The 20,604-nt window shown below is 37.4% G+C and overlaps 2 protein-coding genes across 2 annotated transcripts; both read right to left on the reverse strand.

Moving 5' to 3' along the window:
- Positions 1 to 1,445: 1,445 nt before the first annotated feature.
- Positions 1,446 to 11,145, reverse strand: zgc:162780 (uncharacterized protein LOC555377 homolog). Its single transcript, XM_056242111.1, has 6 exons — positions 10,901 to 11,145; positions 10,652 to 10,812; positions 9,678 to 9,891; positions 7,534 to 7,637; positions 1,784 to 1,921; positions 1,446 to 1,668 (listed from the first exon to the last, which is right to left on the reverse strand). Exons 1-6 carry the CDS (start codon positions 11,009 to 11,011, stop codon positions 1,575 to 1,577), a joined length of 822 nt encoding a protein of 273 aa, XP_056098086.1. The 5' UTR covers positions 11,012 to 11,145; the 3' UTR covers positions 1,446 to 1,574.
- Positions 11,146 to 13,583: 2,438 nt separating this feature from the next.
- zgc:162396 (uncharacterized protein LOC555292 homolog) lies at positions 13,584 to 19,385 on the reverse strand. The gene is made up of 7 exons (XM_056242108.1): positions 19,232 to 19,385; positions 16,179 to 16,328; positions 15,450 to 15,610; positions 15,019 to 15,232; positions 14,700 to 14,800; positions 14,301 to 14,438; positions 13,584 to 14,093 (listed from the first exon to the last, which is right to left on the reverse strand). Exons 2-7 carry the CDS (start codon positions 16,287 to 16,289, stop codon positions 14,003 to 14,005), a joined length of 816 nt encoding a protein of 271 aa, XP_056098083.1. The 5' UTR covers positions 16,290 to 16,328; positions 19,232 to 19,385; the 3' UTR covers positions 13,584 to 14,002.
- Positions 19,386 to 20,604: the final 1,219 nt, after the last annotated feature.

Below are 20,604 nucleotides of genomic sequence, written 5' to 3' on the forward strand. Positions count from 1 at the left end.
ATTTATGAATGTAACTGACGCTGGTAGGTGAGGTCACGTGATAAAGGCAAATATGGTGGATGTAGTAGTACGTCCGCATTACATTCATACTACACACCTTCATACTAGAACATGCTTTTTAGCGGTCGTAAAGTAATTCCCTATACGAAATAAGTAGCCTACCTACTCAAAAAGTATGTGAGTTCGGACGCAGCCTGACTTTCCTCGGCTTGAATGCTGGGATAATGAGAAGAATCAATTCATCAACATTGTATAGCGTATCCTATCAACTGCCTCACATATGAGCGTTGGCACCATATTCTCTTACATTCACTGTATCATGTGCTGTCATTTGATAGGTCTGTGGATTACTTTTCTAGGCAAGAGATATAAACACGCACATCCTGTCATCCATTCATCCCATTCATTTGAGCATCTTCGCAACTACACAATGTATGGTCTGACGTCTGCCTTCCCAAAAGATCATTATGGAAAGTTTTGTGTTTGAATCAAAAGTTGTTGTTTTTTTTCTTTTCATTTGACTGAACTAAGGCTAAAATTAAACCTCACTACGAGAGCAGTAAAAAAAAAACACACAAATGGATGGTTCAAGCTAACATTTGGATTGTTTGAAGAGAATTGTGGCAAACCTTTTGAAGTGTAGGCCTACACAGAATGTCACTCAAGGTTTACTTTGTTTCAATGTGTGTATAGCCTGTGTTTAATCACTGTACCGTGGAATTGATATTTCGTGTCGTCCCAGGCAGCTGTAGGCTACAGATGGACAACGTTGGGTAGATAGACATGCTGCTTCTCTCTCATGTCTTGCTGCATGATTAAGTCAACACTGCACCCTGCTGGATTCTCCTTCAAATACACCTTGTACATGGGTCAATTACTGGACGATTTTTGTCTGGGTTTAGTAATTTATTAAAAAACATTAAATATACAATTCATAAAGACAATGACTTGAATACACATAATCTTCTAGTATTAGATTTTTTTATTAAATTAAATTTCAAAAATCAAGATGAACCAAAATGATATTTGTAAAAACTACCTTTTAACTTGAAAAACGTGTAAAATTTAGAAAAATAATGATTAAAATCCCATATGTATTGAAAGTGTAAAGAAATTACTGGTAACTCTTTACTTATAGCCTTTATAATGCATTATGAAATTATTTTTAATGCATTAATGATGCATTGTAATGCATTAATTATGCCTTGCATCTCATAATGCATTGTATGGTCTCATGAACAATTGTAACCGCAATATTTATCTATTCATTGGTACACCTTTAGAAAGTATAACTCAATAAAAAACATGACAAATTACCTATTTCAGATGTAATGAGAAATCTGCAAATATTGGTACAATTATTTATTAAAATATATAATGCATTATAACAGATTATTAATACATTTAATGCATTATACATAAAGGCTTTAACTAAAGTGTTGGTTATGAAACCTGATGGTTTCAATTAAATCAGTAATTAAATTAGCAGTAAATTGATCACATTAGGAATATTAATGAATAACAAGGTGAAATCATACTAATAAATCATATAAATAAAGATTTAAAGAAAATCATTATTTTTCTGGCTTGCAGGATAGAAAATAGAAGTATTTGACTCCCATGATAACTTCTGTCTCCGAGGATATCACGTCCATTGCACACAACAGTCTTTACAGGAAAATGAGAGTGTGAGGAAAAGAGAAAGAAAGAGATGGTGTGATACACACACAGGAGTATATTACAGACATTTCAATCATGAATAGGTGTAGAGAACTCTATATACCTTTTTTCAATGTCATTTGAGAGTCGTCTGGCCTCTTCTGGATCTTTTTTTAATAGTGCCTGGAAAGTGGAGAAAGACTCCACCATGCCGATGTAGCCAGAGAGAGGTACAGGCTTCCTCACCCAAAAAAACTCTTGCCTTGAGACAAAACACAGTTGCAGACCGGCTTATGATTGGTCAATACAGCATTCCAGCCATGTTATAATCCACAATAAAGAAATGGCTTTGACATTATTTATTTATTTTTCTATTTATTTATGATCCTGCATAGCAACCGTCTGTTATGTCAGACACGCATAATGAATTTGCTTAAAGGGATGGTTCACCCCAAAATGAAAATTCTGTCAGTAATTACTCACCCTCATGTTGGTCCAACCCCGTAAGACTTTCGTTCATCTTCGGAACACAAATTAAGATATTTTTGATTAAATCTGAGAGCTGGATCCCTCCTCCATATGGCTTCTAAGGGATTAAAACTTGCCGGCCCAGAAAAGTTAATAAAGACATCGTTAAAATAGTCCAAGTGACTACAGTGGCTCAATCTTAAGTTTATCAAGCAACGAGAATACTTTTTGTGATAAACTCTTGATAAACTTAAGATTAAGCCACTGTAGTCACTTGGACTATTTTAACGATGTCTTTATTAACTTTTCTGGGCCGGCATGTTTTAATCCCTTAGAAGCCATATGGAGGAGGGATCCAGCTCTCAGATTTAATCAAAAATATCTTAATTTGTGTTTCGAAGATGAACGAAAGTCTTATGGGGTTGGAACAACATGAGGGTAAGTAATTACTGACAGAATTTTCATTTTGGGGTGAACCATCCCTTTAATATCATTAAAATTAAAAATTGTGTCCTTAGTGTGACATCCATTTTATTAAATCAATAATGCACTCAAGGCAGAACAAGTCCTAACCATGGCTATAATCACAATATAACAGCTTCTCTTACATTATAGCTTAATAAAACATCTTCAGTCTCTAAACCTAGGACTGGTTGCACTTTGAACTGTCTTCACCTAACTACAAAATTGTCACAGTGACCAGAGTGCCTGTGATTGCCACCAGAGGGCACTCCACCCCGGACTATTCCCTCTCAATCATGGACTTCATCCCCCATAATCCTCTGCCTGGACTCATCAACTATAATTACATCCACCTGTGTGTCATTACCTTGTTTAGCTCACCCTTTATAAACCTGGTTTTCTCATTTATTCCCTGCAAAGTCTTGTTTAGTGTTTCTACTGCAATTCTGAGCGTTCTGTCTGTTGTTCCCGTGTCCGTGGTTTTGATCTCCGCCTGTCCTAGGATTTTTTGCCTCTGTCCCTGTGATTGTTTGGACTGCTTGCTTTATGTTTATGACCTCTTGCCTGTTTTCTGGATTACGTCTTTGGATAACGCTCTGAACAATAAACTGCATTTGAATCCTCAACCCAGGGGCGGCCTTACCTATGTTTCACCCGTTTCAATTGAAACAGGCCTTGCCCTCCAAGGGGGCCCCCAACAGACCGGCAAAATCCCATTCAATTTCTTCCATAGGATATTGATTTTCAGCCATAATGTCTAAACCATTCAAGGTAGATTGACTACGAGGTTGTGAAACAAAAGTTTCTGCTCCTATAAAAGCCACAAGGTATGAAATCAACCTTGTTATTCGCGATCTTCTGGAGAAATACTACACTACCCACAATTCTAAGCAAAACACTGACGTCTCTGATTGGTCGAACTCGCGGTTACCATGGCGACGTTTACCGCCCCGCAAACGGCTTGGATCTGAAGTATAATATTTGTAGTTTATGTATTTATACCTTTGCCTTTTTTGCCGTTAGGGTAAAATGTTATTTTGAGCAGGAAAATAATTTTAAGAGGAAATGAAACGTACATATGCCAGTGGTGCTGAAAAACGAAAGATATCGGACAACAAAAGAAAAGCTTCAGTCTACCAAAGTGAAGTTACCCTGCGTGAAAGGGCGAGGCTTATTCCAACGTAAAACGCTGTATAATTGTATATAGTTTGAATCAAATAAGGTTGGATTATTTCTATGTTGAGCAGAGCTGCCTGTTCATGAAGCTGAAAGTGCACGTAATAAAATAATATACCATTGATGCAAACCAACAGGAATCTTGCTTTTTCTGCTCTATTATGTTTATGTTTTATGTGGGTAGGGCCTCATATTAGTTATTGAAACGGGCCCCCAGATGCTTAAGGCCGCCACTGCCTCAACCTTCTTGTCTCGGAGCAGTTCGTAACAAAAATTTACATTTTAACAGCTAGTTGGATAATGTAGAACTATATTACCATTCTTTAACTGGGTACTGGAGAGAGTTGTAGGTTTTCTTGTAAAGTTCGAGGGAGCTGGGACCCAGGTAAGGGTTCCGGAAAGGCTGTAGCACTGCATAAAACTGTAATAAGACATATATAACTCTACAGTTGTGAGACAAAAATTGTAACACTTGTTCATGTGTGAAAATATCAAACAGCACATCAGGGCGGCCAAAACTTATCAGATGCTACAGCACATCAGTGCGACCTGTGAGTCACGAAACATGACAATGATTCAAAGCTCAGAAATAAACCAGTGGTTTAGGCCACATTTACACATAATGTTAAACCAGGTATTTAGAGAAACAAATATCCCCCCCCCCCCCCCACCCCCCCACCCCCCACCCCCCACCCCCCCACCCCCTCCCTCCCTCCGTTTTCAATAATAACATTGTGCACACAACATCGTTTTCAAAAAAGTTGTCATTTACATCAACCCGCATAAATACGCCGTTGGGCGCTCATGTGACGTTAAGCATTTTCTGGCGCATAATGTGACGTTTGAGAATCTAAAACCCCATTTCTCCCAGTTGACACGGCAACACATAACCGGCGTTATCAGAAATCTCCACTTTGGCCGGAGTAGAAATAATCGTTTTCTGTGATAAAAACGGGGTTTTCGTGTAAATGAGAGGCCGAACCGCAGAGAAATATCTGCGTCTTCCCTTCGTGTAAACGGGGCATCAGACAGCAGGTTTTTTTATTTACAATCTAAGAAAAGGCTCTACATATAATCGTAAAGGGTTCTGTCAGGTGCTTATAAAGAACTTTTTAGAGGTTCCCATTTTTTAACGGATTTAGTTTTAATTTAATTTGAATTAATGTTCAATCTTGATTAAATTTTATGAATTTATAATTAATTAGTAGCTAATAATGTAGTATGCAATAATTTAAGACATTTCTCCTTATAGAACATTTTTGGCATAAAGTCTTTAAAACTGAGTCAAGAATCCAATAGAAGGCCATTGAATCTTTTTTTTTAAGCGTGTAAATTGTACAGAATAAGTCTGAGTTCTGACCCATATTGAAATACTGTTTTACAATTTGGACTTTTCAGTGAAAATAATAGGCTTCATGAAAGTATAGTGCTTACAAAAATGATTATTTTGATCTTTGAACTTGTAGTTTAATCAGTCTTAGCGCTGTAAAATAGGGCGGGTAATGTGTGTTGAGTCAATGTTTTATTGTTATGACTTAAAGGGATAGTTCACCCCAAAATGAAAATTCTGTCAGTAATTATTCACCCTCATGTTGTTCCAACCCTGTAAGACTTTCGTTCATCTTCGGAACACAAATTAAGATATTTTTGATTAAATCTGAGAGCTGGATCACTCCTTCATAGGCTTCTAAGGGATTGAAACTTGCCGGCCCAGAAAAGTTATTAAAGACGTTAAAATATTCCAAGTGACTACAGTGGCTTAATCTTAAATTTATCAAGCGACGAGAATACTTTTTGTGCGCAAAAAAAACAACAAAAATAATGACTTTATTCAACTATTCATTTCCTTCTCTGTTGGCCTCGAGTTAGTTCACGTAGTGTAACTGCGCAGCGCTTCTGTGTTGTACGCCACACGTAGGCTCACTATTGGCCGACGCTGGTGTGTGATGCGTGTGACGTACAACACAGAACCATGAACTCACTGAGGCCCACAGAGGGAAATTAATAGTTGAATAAAGTCGTTATTTTTGTTGTTTTTTTGCGCACAAAAAGTATTGATAAACTTAAGATTGAGCCACTGTAGTCACTTGGACTATTTTAACGATGTCTTTATTAACTTTTCTGGGCCGGCATGTTTTAATCCCTTAGAAGCCATATGGAGGAGGGATCCAGCTCTCAGATTTAATCAAAAATATCTTAATTTGTGTTTCGAAGATGAACGAAAGTCTTATGGGGTTGGAACAACATGAGGGTAAGTAATTACTGACAGAATTTTCATTTTGGGGTGAACCATCCCTTTAATATCATTAAAATTAAAAATTGTGTCCTTAGTGTGACATCCATTTTATTAAATCAATAATGCACTCAAGGCAGAACAAGTCCTAACCATGGCTATAATCACAATATAACAGCTTCTCTTACATTATAGCTTAATAAAACATCTTCAGTCTCTAAACCTAGGACTGGTTGCACTTTGAACTGTCTTCACCTAACTACAAAATTGTCACAGTGACCAGAGTGCCTGTGATTGCCACCAGAGGGCACTCCACCCCGGACTATTCCCTCTCAATCATGGACTTCATCCCCCATAATCCTCTGCCTGGACTCATCAACTATAATTACATCCACCTGTGTGTCATTACCTTGTTTAGCTCACCCTTTATAAACCTGGTTTTCTCATTTATTCCCTGCAAAGTCTTGTTTAGTGTTTCTACTGCAATTCTGAGCGTTCTGTCTGTTGTTCCCGTGTCCGTGGTTTTGATCTCCGCCTGTCCTAGGATTTTTTGCCTCTGTCCCTGTGATTGTTTGGACTGCTTGCTTTATGTTTATGACCTCTTGCCTGTTTTCTGGATTACGTCTTTGGATAACGCTCTGAACAATAAACTGCATTTGAATCCTCAACCCAGGGGCGGCCTTACCTATGTTTCACCCGTTTCAATTGAAACAGGCCTTGCCCTCCAAGGGGGCCCCCAACAGACCGGCAAAATCCCATTCAATTTCTTCCATAGGATATTGATTTTCAGCCATAATGTCTAAACCATTCAAGGTAGATTGACTACGAGGTTGTGAAACAAAAGTTTCTGCTCCTATAAAAGCCACAAGGTATGAAATCAACCTTGTTATTCGCGATCTTCTGGAGAAATACTACACTACCCACAATTCTAAGCAAAACACTGACGTCTCTGATTGGTCGAACTCGCGGTTACCATGGCGACGTTTACCGCCCCGCAAACGGCTTGGATCTGAAGTATAATATTTGTAGTTTATGTATTTATACCTTTGCCTTTTTTGCCGTTAGGGTAAAATGTTATTTTGAGCAGGAAAATAATTTTAAGAGGAAATGAAACGTACATATGCCAGTGGTGCTGAAAAACGAAAGATATCGGACAACAAAAGAAAAGCTTCAGTCTACCAAAGTGAAGTTACCCTGCGTGAAAGGGCGAGGCTTATTCCAACGTAAAACGCTGTATAATTGTATATAGTTTGAATCAAATAAGGTTGGATTATTTCTATGTTGAGCAGAGCTGCCTGTTCATGAAGCTGAAAGTGCACGTAATAAAATAATATACCATTGATGCAAACCAACAGGAATCTTGCTTTTTCTGCTCTATTATGTTTATGTTTTATGTGGGTAGGGCCTCATATTAGTTATTGAAACGGGCCCCCAGATGCTTAAGGCCGCCACTGCCTCAACCTTCTTGTCTCGGAGCAGTTCGTAACAAAAATTTACATTTTAACAGCTAGTTGGATAATGTAGAACTATATTACCATTCTTTAACTGGGTACTGGAGAGAGTTGTAGGTTTTCTTGTAAAGTTCGAGGGAGCTGGGACCCAGGTAAGGGTTCCGGAAAGGCTGTAGCACTGCATAAAACTGTAATAAGACATATATAACTCTACAGTTGTGAGACAAAAATTGTAACACTTGTTCATGTGTGAAAATATCAAACAGCACATCAGGGCGGCCAAAACTTATCAGATGCTACAGCACATCAGTGCGACCTGTGAGTCACGAAACATGACAATGATTCAAAGCTCAGAAATAAACCAGTGGTTTAGGCCACATTTACACATAATGTTAAACCAGGTATTTAGAGAAACAAATATCCCCCCACCCCCCCACCCCCCACCCCCCACCCCCCCACCCCCTCCCTCCCTCCGTTTTCAATAATAACATTGTGCACACAACATCGTTTTCAAAAAAGTTGTCATTTACATCAACCCGCATAAATACGCCGTTGGGCGCTCATGTGACGTTAAGCATTTTCTGGCGCATAATGTGACGTTTGAGAATCTAAAACCCCATTTCTCCCAGTTGACACGGCAACACATAACCGGCGTTATCAGAAATCTCCACTTTGGCCGGAGTAGAAATAATCGTTTTCTGTGATAAAAACGGGGTTTTCGTGTAAATGAGAGGCCGAACCGCAGAGAAATATCTGCGTCTTCCCTTCGTGTAAACGGGGCATCAGACAGCAGGTTTTTTTATTTACAATCTAAGAAAAGGCTCTACATATAATCGTAAAGGGTTCTGTCAGGTGCTTATAAAGAACTTTTTAGAGGTTCCCATTTTTTAACGGATTTAGTTTTAATTTAATTTGAATTAATGTTCAATCTTGATTAAATTTTATGAATTTATAATTAATTAGTAGCTAATAATGTAGTATGCAATAATTTAAGACATTTCTCCTTATAGAACATTTTTGGCATAAAGTCTTTAAAACTGAGTCAAGAATCCAATAGAAGGCCATTGAATCTTTTTTTTTAAGCGTGTAAATTGTACAGAATAAGTCTGAGTTCTGACCCATATTGAAATACTGTTTTACAATTTGGACTTTTCAGTGAAAATAATAGGCTTCATGAAAGTATAGTGCTTACAAAAATGATTATTTTGATCTTTGAACTTGTAGTTTAATCAGTCTTAGCGCTGTAAAATAGGGCGGGTAATGTGTGTTGAGTCAATGTTTTATTGTTATGACTTAAAGGGATAGTTCACCCCAAAATGAAAATTCTGTCAGTAATTATTCACCCTCATGTTGTTCCAACCCTGTAAGACTTTCGTTCATCTTCGGAACACAAATTAAGATATTTTTGATTAAATCTGAGAGCTGGATCACTCCTTCATAGGCTTCTAAGGGATTGAAACTTGCCGGCCCAGAAAAGTTATTAAAGACGTTAAAATATTCCAAGTGACTACAGTGGCTTAATCTTAAATTTATCAAGCGACGAGAATACTTTTTGTGCGCAAAAAAAACAACAAAAATAATGACTTTATTCAACTATTCATTTCCTTCTCTGTTGGCCTCGAGTTAGTTCACGTAGTGTAACTGCGCAGCGCTTCTGTGTTGTACGCCACACGTAGGCTCACTATTGGCCGACGCTGGTGTGTGATGCGTGTGACGTACAACACAGAACCATGAACTCACTGAGGCCCACAGAGGGAAATTAATAGTTGAATAAAGTCGTTATTTTTGTTGTTTTTTTGCGCACAAAAAGTATTGATAAACTTAAGATTGAGCCACTGTAGTCACTTGGACTATTTTAACAATGTCTTTAATAACTTTTGGGCCGGCAAGTTTCAATCCCTTAGAAGCCTATGGAGGAGTGATCCAGCTCTCAGATTTAATAAAAAATATCTTAACTTGTGTTCCGAAGATGAACGAAAGTCCTTACAGGGTTGGAACAACATGAGGGTGAGTAATTTCTAATTTCTGACAGAATTTTAATTTTGGGGTGAACTATCCCTTAAATAGAAGATCAGGTGTTTTTTTATATTATTGGTCAAATGCACATTTTACATAATTTCAAAGAGCTTCTAAAATGTCCTCAGTATGTTGCACACACATACAAATGTTCAGACAGTTGACAAGCATTTATACCGTAAGTCAGAAACTTTCATTCTTATGATTCCTACCTCATTACAGATGTGGTTTAAAGTCTCTGAGCAGTCTCCATAGCTGAGCTCCATGTCCATGGTGTAGTTAAGAAGTGCGAGACAGCCATGAGGCTTAAGCACTCTGTGAGCCTCTTGAAGAAAACGTGAATGGTCAAACCAATGGAACGCAGACATTGCCGTCACAAGATCTACAGAGCCATCTTCAAAAGGCAGTTCTTCAGCTGGACTCTCCCTTTGTGTTTCAAATAAGTGAAAACAGTAGCATGTATACTATGGGTTAAACTCATGAAGAGAACAAAATCAAGGGCATAATCATGATTTATTTCACCTTAACAAACAAACTTTTTTACAAAGACACTGAAATCAAATATTTTTAAATTGCAATTAGTGACTCATTAATTATTTTCATTGCTGTAAAACAGTAAAGAGAATCCTCCTGTCTGGAAACAACACTCTAATTAAAATAAAAAATAAAAAATCATAAAGGCAGTACAACAAATATGATCATAATGTATAAATGCTTTGCAATTATATATATATGTGTGTATATGTAAGTTATACACACGATTTTCATACATTTAATTTGAAAGTCACTTTGGATAAAATAATCTGCTAAAGGAATAAATAAATAAAATGTCATTTAAAAAAAAATCTCTATATAAGCAAGTTTGATAATATTCCTCCTTGATTAGTTTGACATTTTTGTGCATATGCAGTGGTGTGTTTGATCCATTGTGACAGAAATGCCATAATGGCCCAGTTCCACAATGAAAAGACCATAATTCCAAACACAATTTCTGAGGCTCAATTGCACAAATCCTCAGATTAACACTCCCTTTTGTAGTAAAACGACAGGATACTAAATGTTTCTGCATTAGTTTTAAAGCAAAGTGTTGTGTGTTGATGACTGTGTACTGTAGTGCCTGGTTGATGGAAAGGTAAACGTGACAGCTGATTTATTTACACAAAGGCAAGCTGTTTGCCTACCATACCTGTAAGAGACATTTGGAATGTTGACATGTTTCCTCGCCATCTCCAGTTGAGCTGGGCTGATGTCTGTTCCCACTACACGAGTAAAATGAGGTGCTAAGAGCAGCGTTCCCTGCCCTGACCCACAACCAACATCTACTGCCAGGTCATTGGATGCATTTTTCTGAGAAAATACAGTAAAAGTGTGCAATATTTCCAAATGTAAATAAAATGGCATATATGGCAGGCTAATGAATGAACAAAAGTCTTACATTACTCCTGTGGAATTGTAGAACCTTGCTGATGAGCTCTTCAGAAGGAGAAATTCTGTACTTCCAGTATGAGGTTGCATGTTCTTTACCCTCAAACAAACGTACAGACATTTTTGGACAGCTGTACAGCCTCTCAAATCATAAAGCTGGAGAGATTTGAACAGTCAGTATACTAACTTGAGGGAAAGGAAGGGGTGGAGCCATCTCAGGTTTCAGGTTCTATTTGTTTCTTCACACGCTGACACAATATCAACTGTGACAAAAGCGCAAAGCGGTTTAAAACATTCCTTTTGGCTAACCATTATGTGCTCAGTTTGCTAATGAGGACTTGTGGCTCACACACACACAGAGGTTTTAGCTCATTCACTGTGCAGTAGAATACTAAAAGTCCTGTCAAGGTTAATGAACATCTCCTTTCCAATGAGCAGAATGGGATCAAAGGTTTCTAGGCTAACTAGATGTCATGCTGAGAGGATGAAGTTAAATATTCACATTGATATCAGAGCAGGGAAAACTTTACACTCAAGTTTTCCCTACAGTAATTTTGAAAGCCATCTCGGGTTAGTTTAAAATCATAAGATTGTTTGTAAAACAAGGGATGTAAGCATTTAAGAAAGATGGAGATATGAAAATATAAAAAAGAAAGTACAGAGATGCATCAAGCTCAACCAATCTGTTGATGTTGATATTGATGAACAGGGAGTGTTGGGGAAAGTTACTTTTAAAAGTAATGCATTACAATATTGCTAACATAACTAATTGCGTTACTGAGTTACTTTTTATGGAAAGTAATGAATTATGTTACTTTTGCGTTAGCTTTTCTCACCTGGGCTGGACTTTTTTGGCAAGAGGTATTTTTGGCAAATGTTAAGGCCTTTCACACCAAAAGTGAAGTGACTCAGGAGAATAAAGTTCAACACTATTCAGTCATATACACTCACCTAAAGGATTATTAGGAACACCATACTAATACTGTGTTTGACCCCCTTTCGCCTTCAGAACTGCCTTAATTCTACGTGGCATTGATTCAACAAGGTGCTGAAAGCATTCTTTAGAAATGTTGGCCCATATTGATAGGATAGCATCTTGTAGTTGATGGAGATTTGTGGGATGCACATCCAGGGCATGAAGCTCCCGTTCCACCACATCCCAAAGATACTCTATTGGGTTGAGATCTGGTGACTGTGGGGGCCATTTTAGTACAGTGAACTCATTGTCATGTTCAAGAAACCAATTTGAAATGATTCGAGCTTTGTGACATGGTGCATTATCCTGCTGGAAGTAGCCATCAGAGGATGGGTACATGGTGGCCATAAAGGGATGGACATTGTCAGAAACAATGCTCAGGTAGGCCATGGCATTTAAACGATGCCCAATTGGCCCTAAGGGGCCTAAAGTGTGCCAAGAAAACATCCCCCACACCATTACACCACCACCACCAGTCTGCACAGTGGTAACAAGGCATGATGGATCCATGTTCTCATTCTGTTTACGCCAAATTCTGACTCTACCATCTGAATGTCTCAACAGAAATCGAGACTCATCAGACCAGGCAACATTTTTCCAGTCTTCAACTGTCCAATTTTGGTGAGCTCTTGCAAATTGTAGCCTCTTTTTCCTATTTGTAGTGGAGATGAGTGGTACCCGGTGGGGTCTTCTGCTGTTGTAGCCCATCCGCCTCAAGGTTGTGCGTGTTGTGGCTTTACAAATGCTTTGCTGCATACCTCGGTTGTAACGAGTGGTTATTTCAGTCAAAGTTGCTCTTCTATCAGCTTGAATTAGTCGGCCCATTCTCCTCTGACCTCTAGCATCAACAAGGCATTTTCGGCCACAGGACTGCCGCATACTGGATGTTTTTCCCTTTTCACACCATTCTTTGTAAACCCTAGAAATGGTTGTGCGTGAAAATCACAGTAACTGAGCAGATTGTGAAATACTCAGACCGGCCCGTCTGGCACCAACAACCATGCCACGCTCAAAATTGCTTAAATCACCTTTCTTTCCAATTCTGACATTCAGTTTGGAGTTCAGGAGATTGTCTTGACCAGGACCACACCCCTAAATGCATTGAAGCAACTGCCATGTGATTGGTTGATTAGTTGCCTATGCTTTATTTTTCAGTTATGCACTTTATTTCGTTTCTGCTCTCGTCTTGATCTGGTTTGTTTAATACATATAATTATTTTATTAAAGTGGACGTGCCTTTTGTGTTTAAGAGTAAAAGCTTTAAGTTAATAGTCTCGTGTCTCAGCCGCGAAGCTGAGCTCCTGTTCAGCCTCGCTTGGTGCGAGGACATGCACAGAGCGGCTGAAATGAGTGTCTGACAGTTATTATAACATATGAAAAAAACAATTGTCTAAATTATGTCGCATTTTCCTCAACAGTTCTTGTGCTGATATCACTAGTTGACATACTATTGTATGTAGTTGAGTACTATTTTCGGAAATTATAGGCTAGATTGCGCAGTGGCACGTGATGCAACGCTGCCAGAGCCGACAGACTCGAGTGTGTCATTTCAGTGCAAAATAATTAGGTCAAAAACGATTTAATATACTGCAAATAGCCTACTAGTTTTTATGTTTATTTATAATTCATTTAGGCGGACAAGGATACCAAGTACTGCGCAGCTAATTAATTAAACGTTTTTTTTCCCCCGCGTTAAAAAAAAAGGCTTAGGCCTAAGTGTGGGTGTTAGGAAAGATTTATTTAAATTTTTACAAAACCTAGATTGGAGTAAATATTTTTGTGACATCCAGGGAATGCTTACTATTCATGTGAACAAACTACACAAGTGCAAATAATAAAAATAAAACATTGATTTTATTGTTGTTTTTTTAAACAACATTATATTAATGCATGCATGTTGTAAAGTAAATTACTTCAAAGTAACATTTTGCAACATCATAATACATAGTGAAAAACTAAGTGGTTTATATTTTCAGAATATTTCATGTGAAATTATAAAAAAATATTGTGTGTAAGCTCACAGATTTGTTAACAACTTGATTGACAAAGTAAGATTAAAACTTATGTAGGAACTACATTATATAAACACCTGGAATGACAGTACAGTAGTGTTGGGTCATGTGACTGAGTCATGTGTCACTCAGGTTTACATGCAAGCACACAGAAGTACTCCATTATAAAGTCAACTTTGGCCTCTGTTGATGACGCTTTCAACTCTTCTAGAATACTGGAACAGAATAAGTGACAGGTAGATATACCATCAATATCATATATAAAGGACAAAAAGCATATTAGCGTAATCTAATATTTTGAAGAATAATTAACAATGTTTCCTCAAAGAGAAACTTGCAGTACAATTTTGTGTTGCAAACCATGAATGCTGCATGACAGTAAAAGCCTGAAATGCTGAAGTTTTTGAGAAAGAAGTAATTACCGTGATGCTGTTTTCTCCAACAGCGCAGTTGCAGCATTTGAATCGGCTCTCAGATAGGCTTGGTACATGGAGAACGTCTGAATAAAACCAGTTACGTTCTTGATGCTCAGCTGCAGCTTTATTGGAATTATTTCGATCCTTACAAAGACACAACTAAATATTACAAAGATATCAGAAACCACAACTGCAACTCATATCATTTCAAAGATGGTATAATTTAAAATAAAATATGTAAAAGATAATATTATTTTAACATAATAATGTAAAGACAAAATATGTTTTATTTTAAACACAAATGTAACTATACAAAAGAAAGCAAACGTGATGAGCAGACTTGTGTAGAGGCTCATTTTGACACAGAAGGTTAATTATTCATTACAGTGCAGTGCTCTGGTTTACCTCTCTTTGTCTGGGAAGGGTATGGCTTCAAATAAGTCCTTTAGCTTACTGTTGGCCCCAGTTACCCTAGTGCTTGTGTAGGGCAGCAGAATTTGCTTTACCTAGCAGGATAAATTAATATCAGAGTGCAGTTATCACTATTCTGTGAGCACATTACAGCAGTTAAATTTCAAATTTGATAAACATGCATTCAGTAAGCTGAAGCTTTGGTATTTCAATATTAAACAGTGTCAGTTTGTTACATAATTTAGTATTAAATCAGCTCTGTGTACTCATATTCAATTCATATATGCAGTACATAGTTCTGGTATATGCTTACTTCCTCATATATTTTATTAAGTCGATCACCACAGGACTCATGGTGCATTTTCATATTGTCTCCATAGCCAAAGAGAGCAAGGCAGCCATGAGGCTTCAGGACACGTACAGCCTCCTTTATAAAACCTTCAGCGTCAAACCAATGAGCTGCAGACGCAGCCGTCAGCAGATCCACCGAGCCATCTGGGAATGGCAGATCCTCTGCAGTGCCAACTCTGTCAATTAATGATAAACATGACAGGGCTAGACCACAGTAATCTGTTAGCATTGTATTGCACAATGCTGTGTCTCAAAGACTTAATTTCATTCTTTCAAGTTTATACAAAGGTATAAAGGTGCATTGTTCCATATCTTTTGCACAATCAGAGTAAAGAAGAGATGGGACAAGAATGAGTTGTTTGTTAAAGGAGAGTAGAAACATGCTTTACTGACCTGTAGCTGAGGTTAGGGAACCCTGGCACTGCTCTTGCTTCCTCCACCTGAGATTCACTGACATCAATGCCCACCACCTGCTGAAAATATGGTGTCAGCGAACGAGAGTTCTGCCCTGTTCCGCAGCCTAAATCCACGGCCAGCTGATGGGGCTTTCCTTTCTGTGAAGCATGTTTTTATATTTTATTTAAAAAAATTACAACATTATATGAGAGAATAGAATTTTATGAATAAATTAGTAAATATGCATAGGTTATGTACCATCAGCTTCTTTACTGTATGACTTTGGAGGTGCTATGGTATCTTATATTATATAGTAGTAGTAGCCTTTATTGTCATTGGTCACAAGTACCAACGAAATTAGCCATCAACCTGTCCATACAAACATACATACAATATGACAAGGGGGTAGACAGGACAGGAATACAGAGCATTTAGGAAGAAAATACAGCATAACATGAGGAGAGGTGAAAAAAAAAAAAAAAAAAAAAAAAAATCTTATCTAAAATTGATATTGTATATTATTACAGCCATAGTATGTGTTAATGAATATTTATTATTATTATTACTACTACTACAATAATGTATTATAATTGTATTATAGACTTAATATATGTTATGGATATTTTGGAAAGGCCTCAGTTACCAAACAAACATTCAGCTGTCATGCACACAATACCGTGGACAAACATGTCAGATTGTTGCGCTCAAAATGTACAATAATATTACCTTTTTGTCCAGATACTGAAGAATAAGCTCCTTCAGCTCATCAGGTGGATCAAATCGATATTTTTGATATAGGGAGGCATGTTGTTTATCTTCGAACATTCTGCAAGTCATCTTCACTGTGATTTCAGAGCAAATCTTCAGAGGAAAATTCTGCACAAGAAGAGTTAATTATTACTAGACATTACAAGCAAGAGGCGGGACAAACCAATAGTGACCATGATAACGGTCTGAATAGAGTGGTGCAGGGAAGACGTCACAGCCGTTTCGTTGTACACCAGGAGTGCTCAATCCTATGGGAGGATGGGACGAAACACATTAAAACACTCGTGTTCACATTAGACTTGCGCAGACATGTGAAACACGGACGAAACACATTGAAACACTTGTGCATTCACATTAGACTTGCACAGACATGTGAAACACTTGAGCGTACAAACATATATTTGCGCATATATATATATATATATATATGAAACTACAGTGGCGGATTGCTGCCACATACATATTTTTTCCACTCAATTACGTTGCAATAACGAGATGTTATATCGTTTTAACAACATCTTTTCTTGTAATAACGAGATGTTATGTCGTTAAAACGACATAGGCTATCTTGTAATAAAGAGATATGTCCTTAAATGACACATTTTCTAGGCCAATAAGGACATGTGTAGTCATGTACAGAATATGCCTTTATCCACATAAAATTTATATAGCCTATCATGCCTTTATCATACTTCTACGTTCGAAAAGCTGAAGCAAATAGTAGCAGGACATTCTAACGCTTTCCTCCCATAGAAACCCGTTATTATAAAGAAAATGCTTAACGTGGCTTTCTATGGGAGGATGGCATTGTGTTTTCCACAACAAATCCTTTAAATGGTATTCAATGCAAAAAAAAAGAAGAAAAATAGGCTAAGTAGCCTATAAAATAAACATACATTTTTGTGGCATTTATTAGCCCAAAAACAATACTTATTTTAAAGCCTAAACTAATTTATTTAAAGCAAAACTGAAACCAGTGTTGGGCGTTTATCTGTAATAGGCTGTGTTGTATTTGTTTATATTATTATTATTAATATGTGCATTTTTATTTTTTATTTATGAACATGTATGTAGCCTATATCACCGCTTATGGGTGGGGGAATGGCTCGGAGTTTCGTTTGTTGGAAATATTAACTAAATTTAGAAATGCTATTGAAATGAAAAACTTTGTGTTTAATAAACAAAATAATTTTTTTAATGAAGATGACGTTTGGAGTGGTCAAATATTCCATTCCCTGAATCAAGGGCTTAATATGAGGAAAACGCTTAACGTGTAATTCATGCATTGCGTTCATATTCTGGGCTCATCTACTTTTATATACATAGTATGGTTTATTAATAAGGTGTGTACAGAATTTGATCTTTTAATATCACTGTCTCATTAAGCCACGTTAATCCTTTTTCACATTAAGCGTTAGAATGTCCTGCTACTATTTACTTCAGCTTTTCAAACGTTAAAGTATGATAAAGGCATGATAGGCTATATACATTTTATGTGGATAAAGGCATATTCTGTACATGACTACACATGTCCTTATTAGGCCTAGAAAATATAGGCTATTGTTTTAACATAACATCTCGTTATTACGACATAATTGAGTGGAAAAAAATAATATGTATGTGGTCTGGTAGCTATGCAGCACCGTAGTTTCATATATGCACAAATGTGAACGCGCAAGTGTTTCAATGTGTTTCGCAAGTGTTTCAATGGGTTTCGTCCGTGTTTCACATGTCTGCGCAAGTCTAATGTGAACGCACAAGTGTTTCATCAATGTGTTTTGTCCCATCCGGCCTCCCATACAATCCTGTTACTGGAGATCTAACTTCCTGCAAAATTCAGCTCCAATCCTGATCTAACACAACTGAACCAGCTAATTAAGATCTTTGTTAGCACTTGATAATTACAGACAGGTATGTTGGATCTGAACTGCATCCTATGACCCTGAAACCGATCCAGCTCAGCCATCTTGAAGGACATCTCAATTCTCTAATTGCACCACGAGGAGGCGAGGATCGAGGAGTGAGGAGGCTTCCTGAGGAGTTATGAGTGAGGATACACAGGTGTATCCTTTGCGGAAGAGCTTTATTGACTAAACGTGACGGCACGTATCAATTCTCCTCCCTCTTCACATCGGTCACAATAATTTTAATTTATACTTAACCTTTGCAGTTTATAACCACACATCTCACATATTTCAACAGGGTATCTTGCTTTATTATTATGTATTATGAATTTCTTAAATAACCACCAAACTAATACAACATAAGGGCAGATTCTTTGAGCGCAGCTGATGAAGCTATGAAGTAATGCTCGAGTGATCAAGTATTCAATGTATAAAAAAAGCTTTCATTCGATTCCTCCGTCCTCATTTTCTTTCCTTGCAGCCTTCCCTCGCATCTTACAGGGGGTGGAGCCATAGACAGTAAGGGGGGAGCTGAGACGCGAGGAAAGGAAACGAGGATGCACAAATAAGAATTGAGAAGCACCCAGAAGTAGATCTCCAGAAACAGGACTGGGCACCCTGATTTACACCAACAACACTGAAAAGTGATCATAAATAACCCATTCTTTTAACTATTTGTTTACATAAATTGATTCCAGATTCATTTACGTCGTCATCATTAAAAAGTGATAAGAAAATGTTGGTACAAAGAAACGGACAGAAAGCTTAATAGGATTTGTAAAGACATCATATTACACAATGTCCGAATGTGCCAGAGTTTACTGATGATAAAAAGATCGAAAGATGTAGCCCATAGTTTTCATTTGATGCCGTTGATATATCTAAACGAGGAGAGCGGCTAATGTTTTGTAATAAACCTACATAAATTAATGAACAGACGGTTTGACTATGGAATTTAAAATGTACAACATTATACTTTTTTTTTCAATATTAATGCATCACTATATTTAAAAACATTTTTAATAAAATAACATTCTTAATTGGTCTTTCACGTTGCGATATTTACACTGCTTGACTCGTGCGTGACGTGTCTTCATTGGAACTCACAGAGACGGAGATGATGCGAGCTGTGTGTCATCTATCAGCCGCTGTCTTTTTCTGTTCGTGCCGGTAAAATATGGCGCTAAACACTCAAAATCAAAGTTGCAGTCTGGTAATTATTGTCTGACAAAAGAACGCTAGCCTCGACTGGACTCGTTTGATAAATAATACCATGTAAATTGTAATAAGACTGTGCAGTGCTATCATAGAGTGCTATGGACGTCGCCATTGATATTTACGTTTTTCAGTGTCTCAGTCACAGATCAACAGCCAGATATCGCGAGAGTAGAAAACGGGCTTATTTGTTCGTGCACTATAGGCGCTACTAAAATAATTATAACTTACTTCAGTTTGACTAAATGTATTTAAAACGAAGGGCAGTTTTAAATAATATCTTTACGTGTATTTTTAGAATATATAATCGTGTATTCTATATTTATTATTATTATACTGTATCATACAAAGGATCTTTATCCATTTTAGAATGTGAAGTGCTGTTCTCTCATTTTTTTTTTTACTTTGATCACACTCGCACTGTAAAAAACAAACAAAAAAAAAACAGATGTGCTCTTTGAAAATGTGTTTATTTATACATCACCAGAGGGCAGCAGCCAAGTTGTCAAGTCAAGTCAGAAGTTGACTGAGTAAACACGCTGTGAGGATGTAGAAGATGGAAGCGAAGACACAGCAGCTGTGTGCAATGGTCATTTGGTAATTATGGCCAAAGTGTGCTATCATCTAAGCATTAGGAATTAAAGAGGACTATCACATCTGAAAGACACAAATAGCCTAATAGGCCTATAATTGTAAACTGATATGTAAGTGTTTCTAACTAAGTTTCTAACAGTAAGCTAACTGTAGACTTGTGAACAACCCAGACTTAAACAATGTTACATTATCTAAAAAATAATGTTGGCCGATGTGCCGGCGTTGGCATTTGCTCGATCCACCTGTTCGATGGCTTCGGACCATTCTCCCGGAATTTTTTTTAATGCGTTTATGGGTGAATGTGTAACTAATTACAGCAATAGTCTTCTGCGGGACTTTAATATTCATGTGTGCTGTCAGTCAAAGCCTCTAACAATGGAGTTTTTAAATCTCATTGGCTCATTTAACATGGTTCAGTGGGTGAAAGATCCCACACATACTCTTGGACATACTTTGGACCTGCTACTCTCTCATTGCGTTTCCATTACTGATGTTCAGGTTTTTAACACTCTGATCTCTGATCATATGCTTGTACTGTTTTCTATGGCCTTTCCTACAGATCGCACATTTCACCTACTGCACAATGGACTCGTTCCTTTTCTCCCTGTTTCCATGATGAATTCACTAACTCCTTTAATGAGGTGTGTCTGTCTCTGTCCCTGTCCCAGAGT

The sequence above is a fragment of the Rhinichthys klamathensis genome, unplaced genomic scaffold, assembly GCF_029890125.1.
Source record: "Rhinichthys klamathensis goyatoka isolate OS25496 unplaced genomic scaffold, OSU_Roscu_1.1 h1tg000693l_1, whole genome shotgun sequence".
Classification (NCBI taxonomy): domain Eukaryota; kingdom Metazoa; phylum Chordata; class Actinopteri; order Cypriniformes; family Leuciscidae; genus Rhinichthys; species Rhinichthys klamathensis.

What these genes read in the sequence shown, in the direction of transcription:
- zgc:162780 (XM_056242111.1), bottom strand. Translation starts at nt 11,011, where the DNA reads ATGTCTGTACGTTTGTTTGAGGGTAAAGAACATGCAACCTCATACTGG. An exon ending in TACAATTCCACAGGAGTAAT is followed by an intron (nt 10,813 to 10,900) that starts GTAAGACTTTTG and finishes GTATTTTCTCAG; the next exon opens with AAAAATGCATCCAATGACCT. An exon ending in ATTCCAAATGTCTCTTACAG is followed by an intron (nt 9,892 to 10,651) that starts GTATGGTAGGCA and finishes TGAAACACAAAG; the next exon opens with GGAGAGTCCAGCTGAAGAAC.
- zgc:162396 (XM_056242108.1), bottom strand. Translation starts at nt 16,289, where the DNA reads ATGACTTGCAGAATGTTCGAAGATAAACAACATGCCTCCCTATATCAA. An exon ending in TTAATAAAATATATGAGGAA is followed by an intron (nt 14,801 to 15,018) that starts GTAAGCATATAC and finishes TTATCCTGCTAG; the next exon opens with GTAAAGCAAATTCTGCTGCC. An exon ending in CCCTTCCCAGACAAAGAGAG is followed by an intron (nt 14,439 to 14,699) that starts GTAAACCAGAGC and finishes TGTCTTTGTAAG; the next exon opens with GATCGAAATAATTCCAATAA.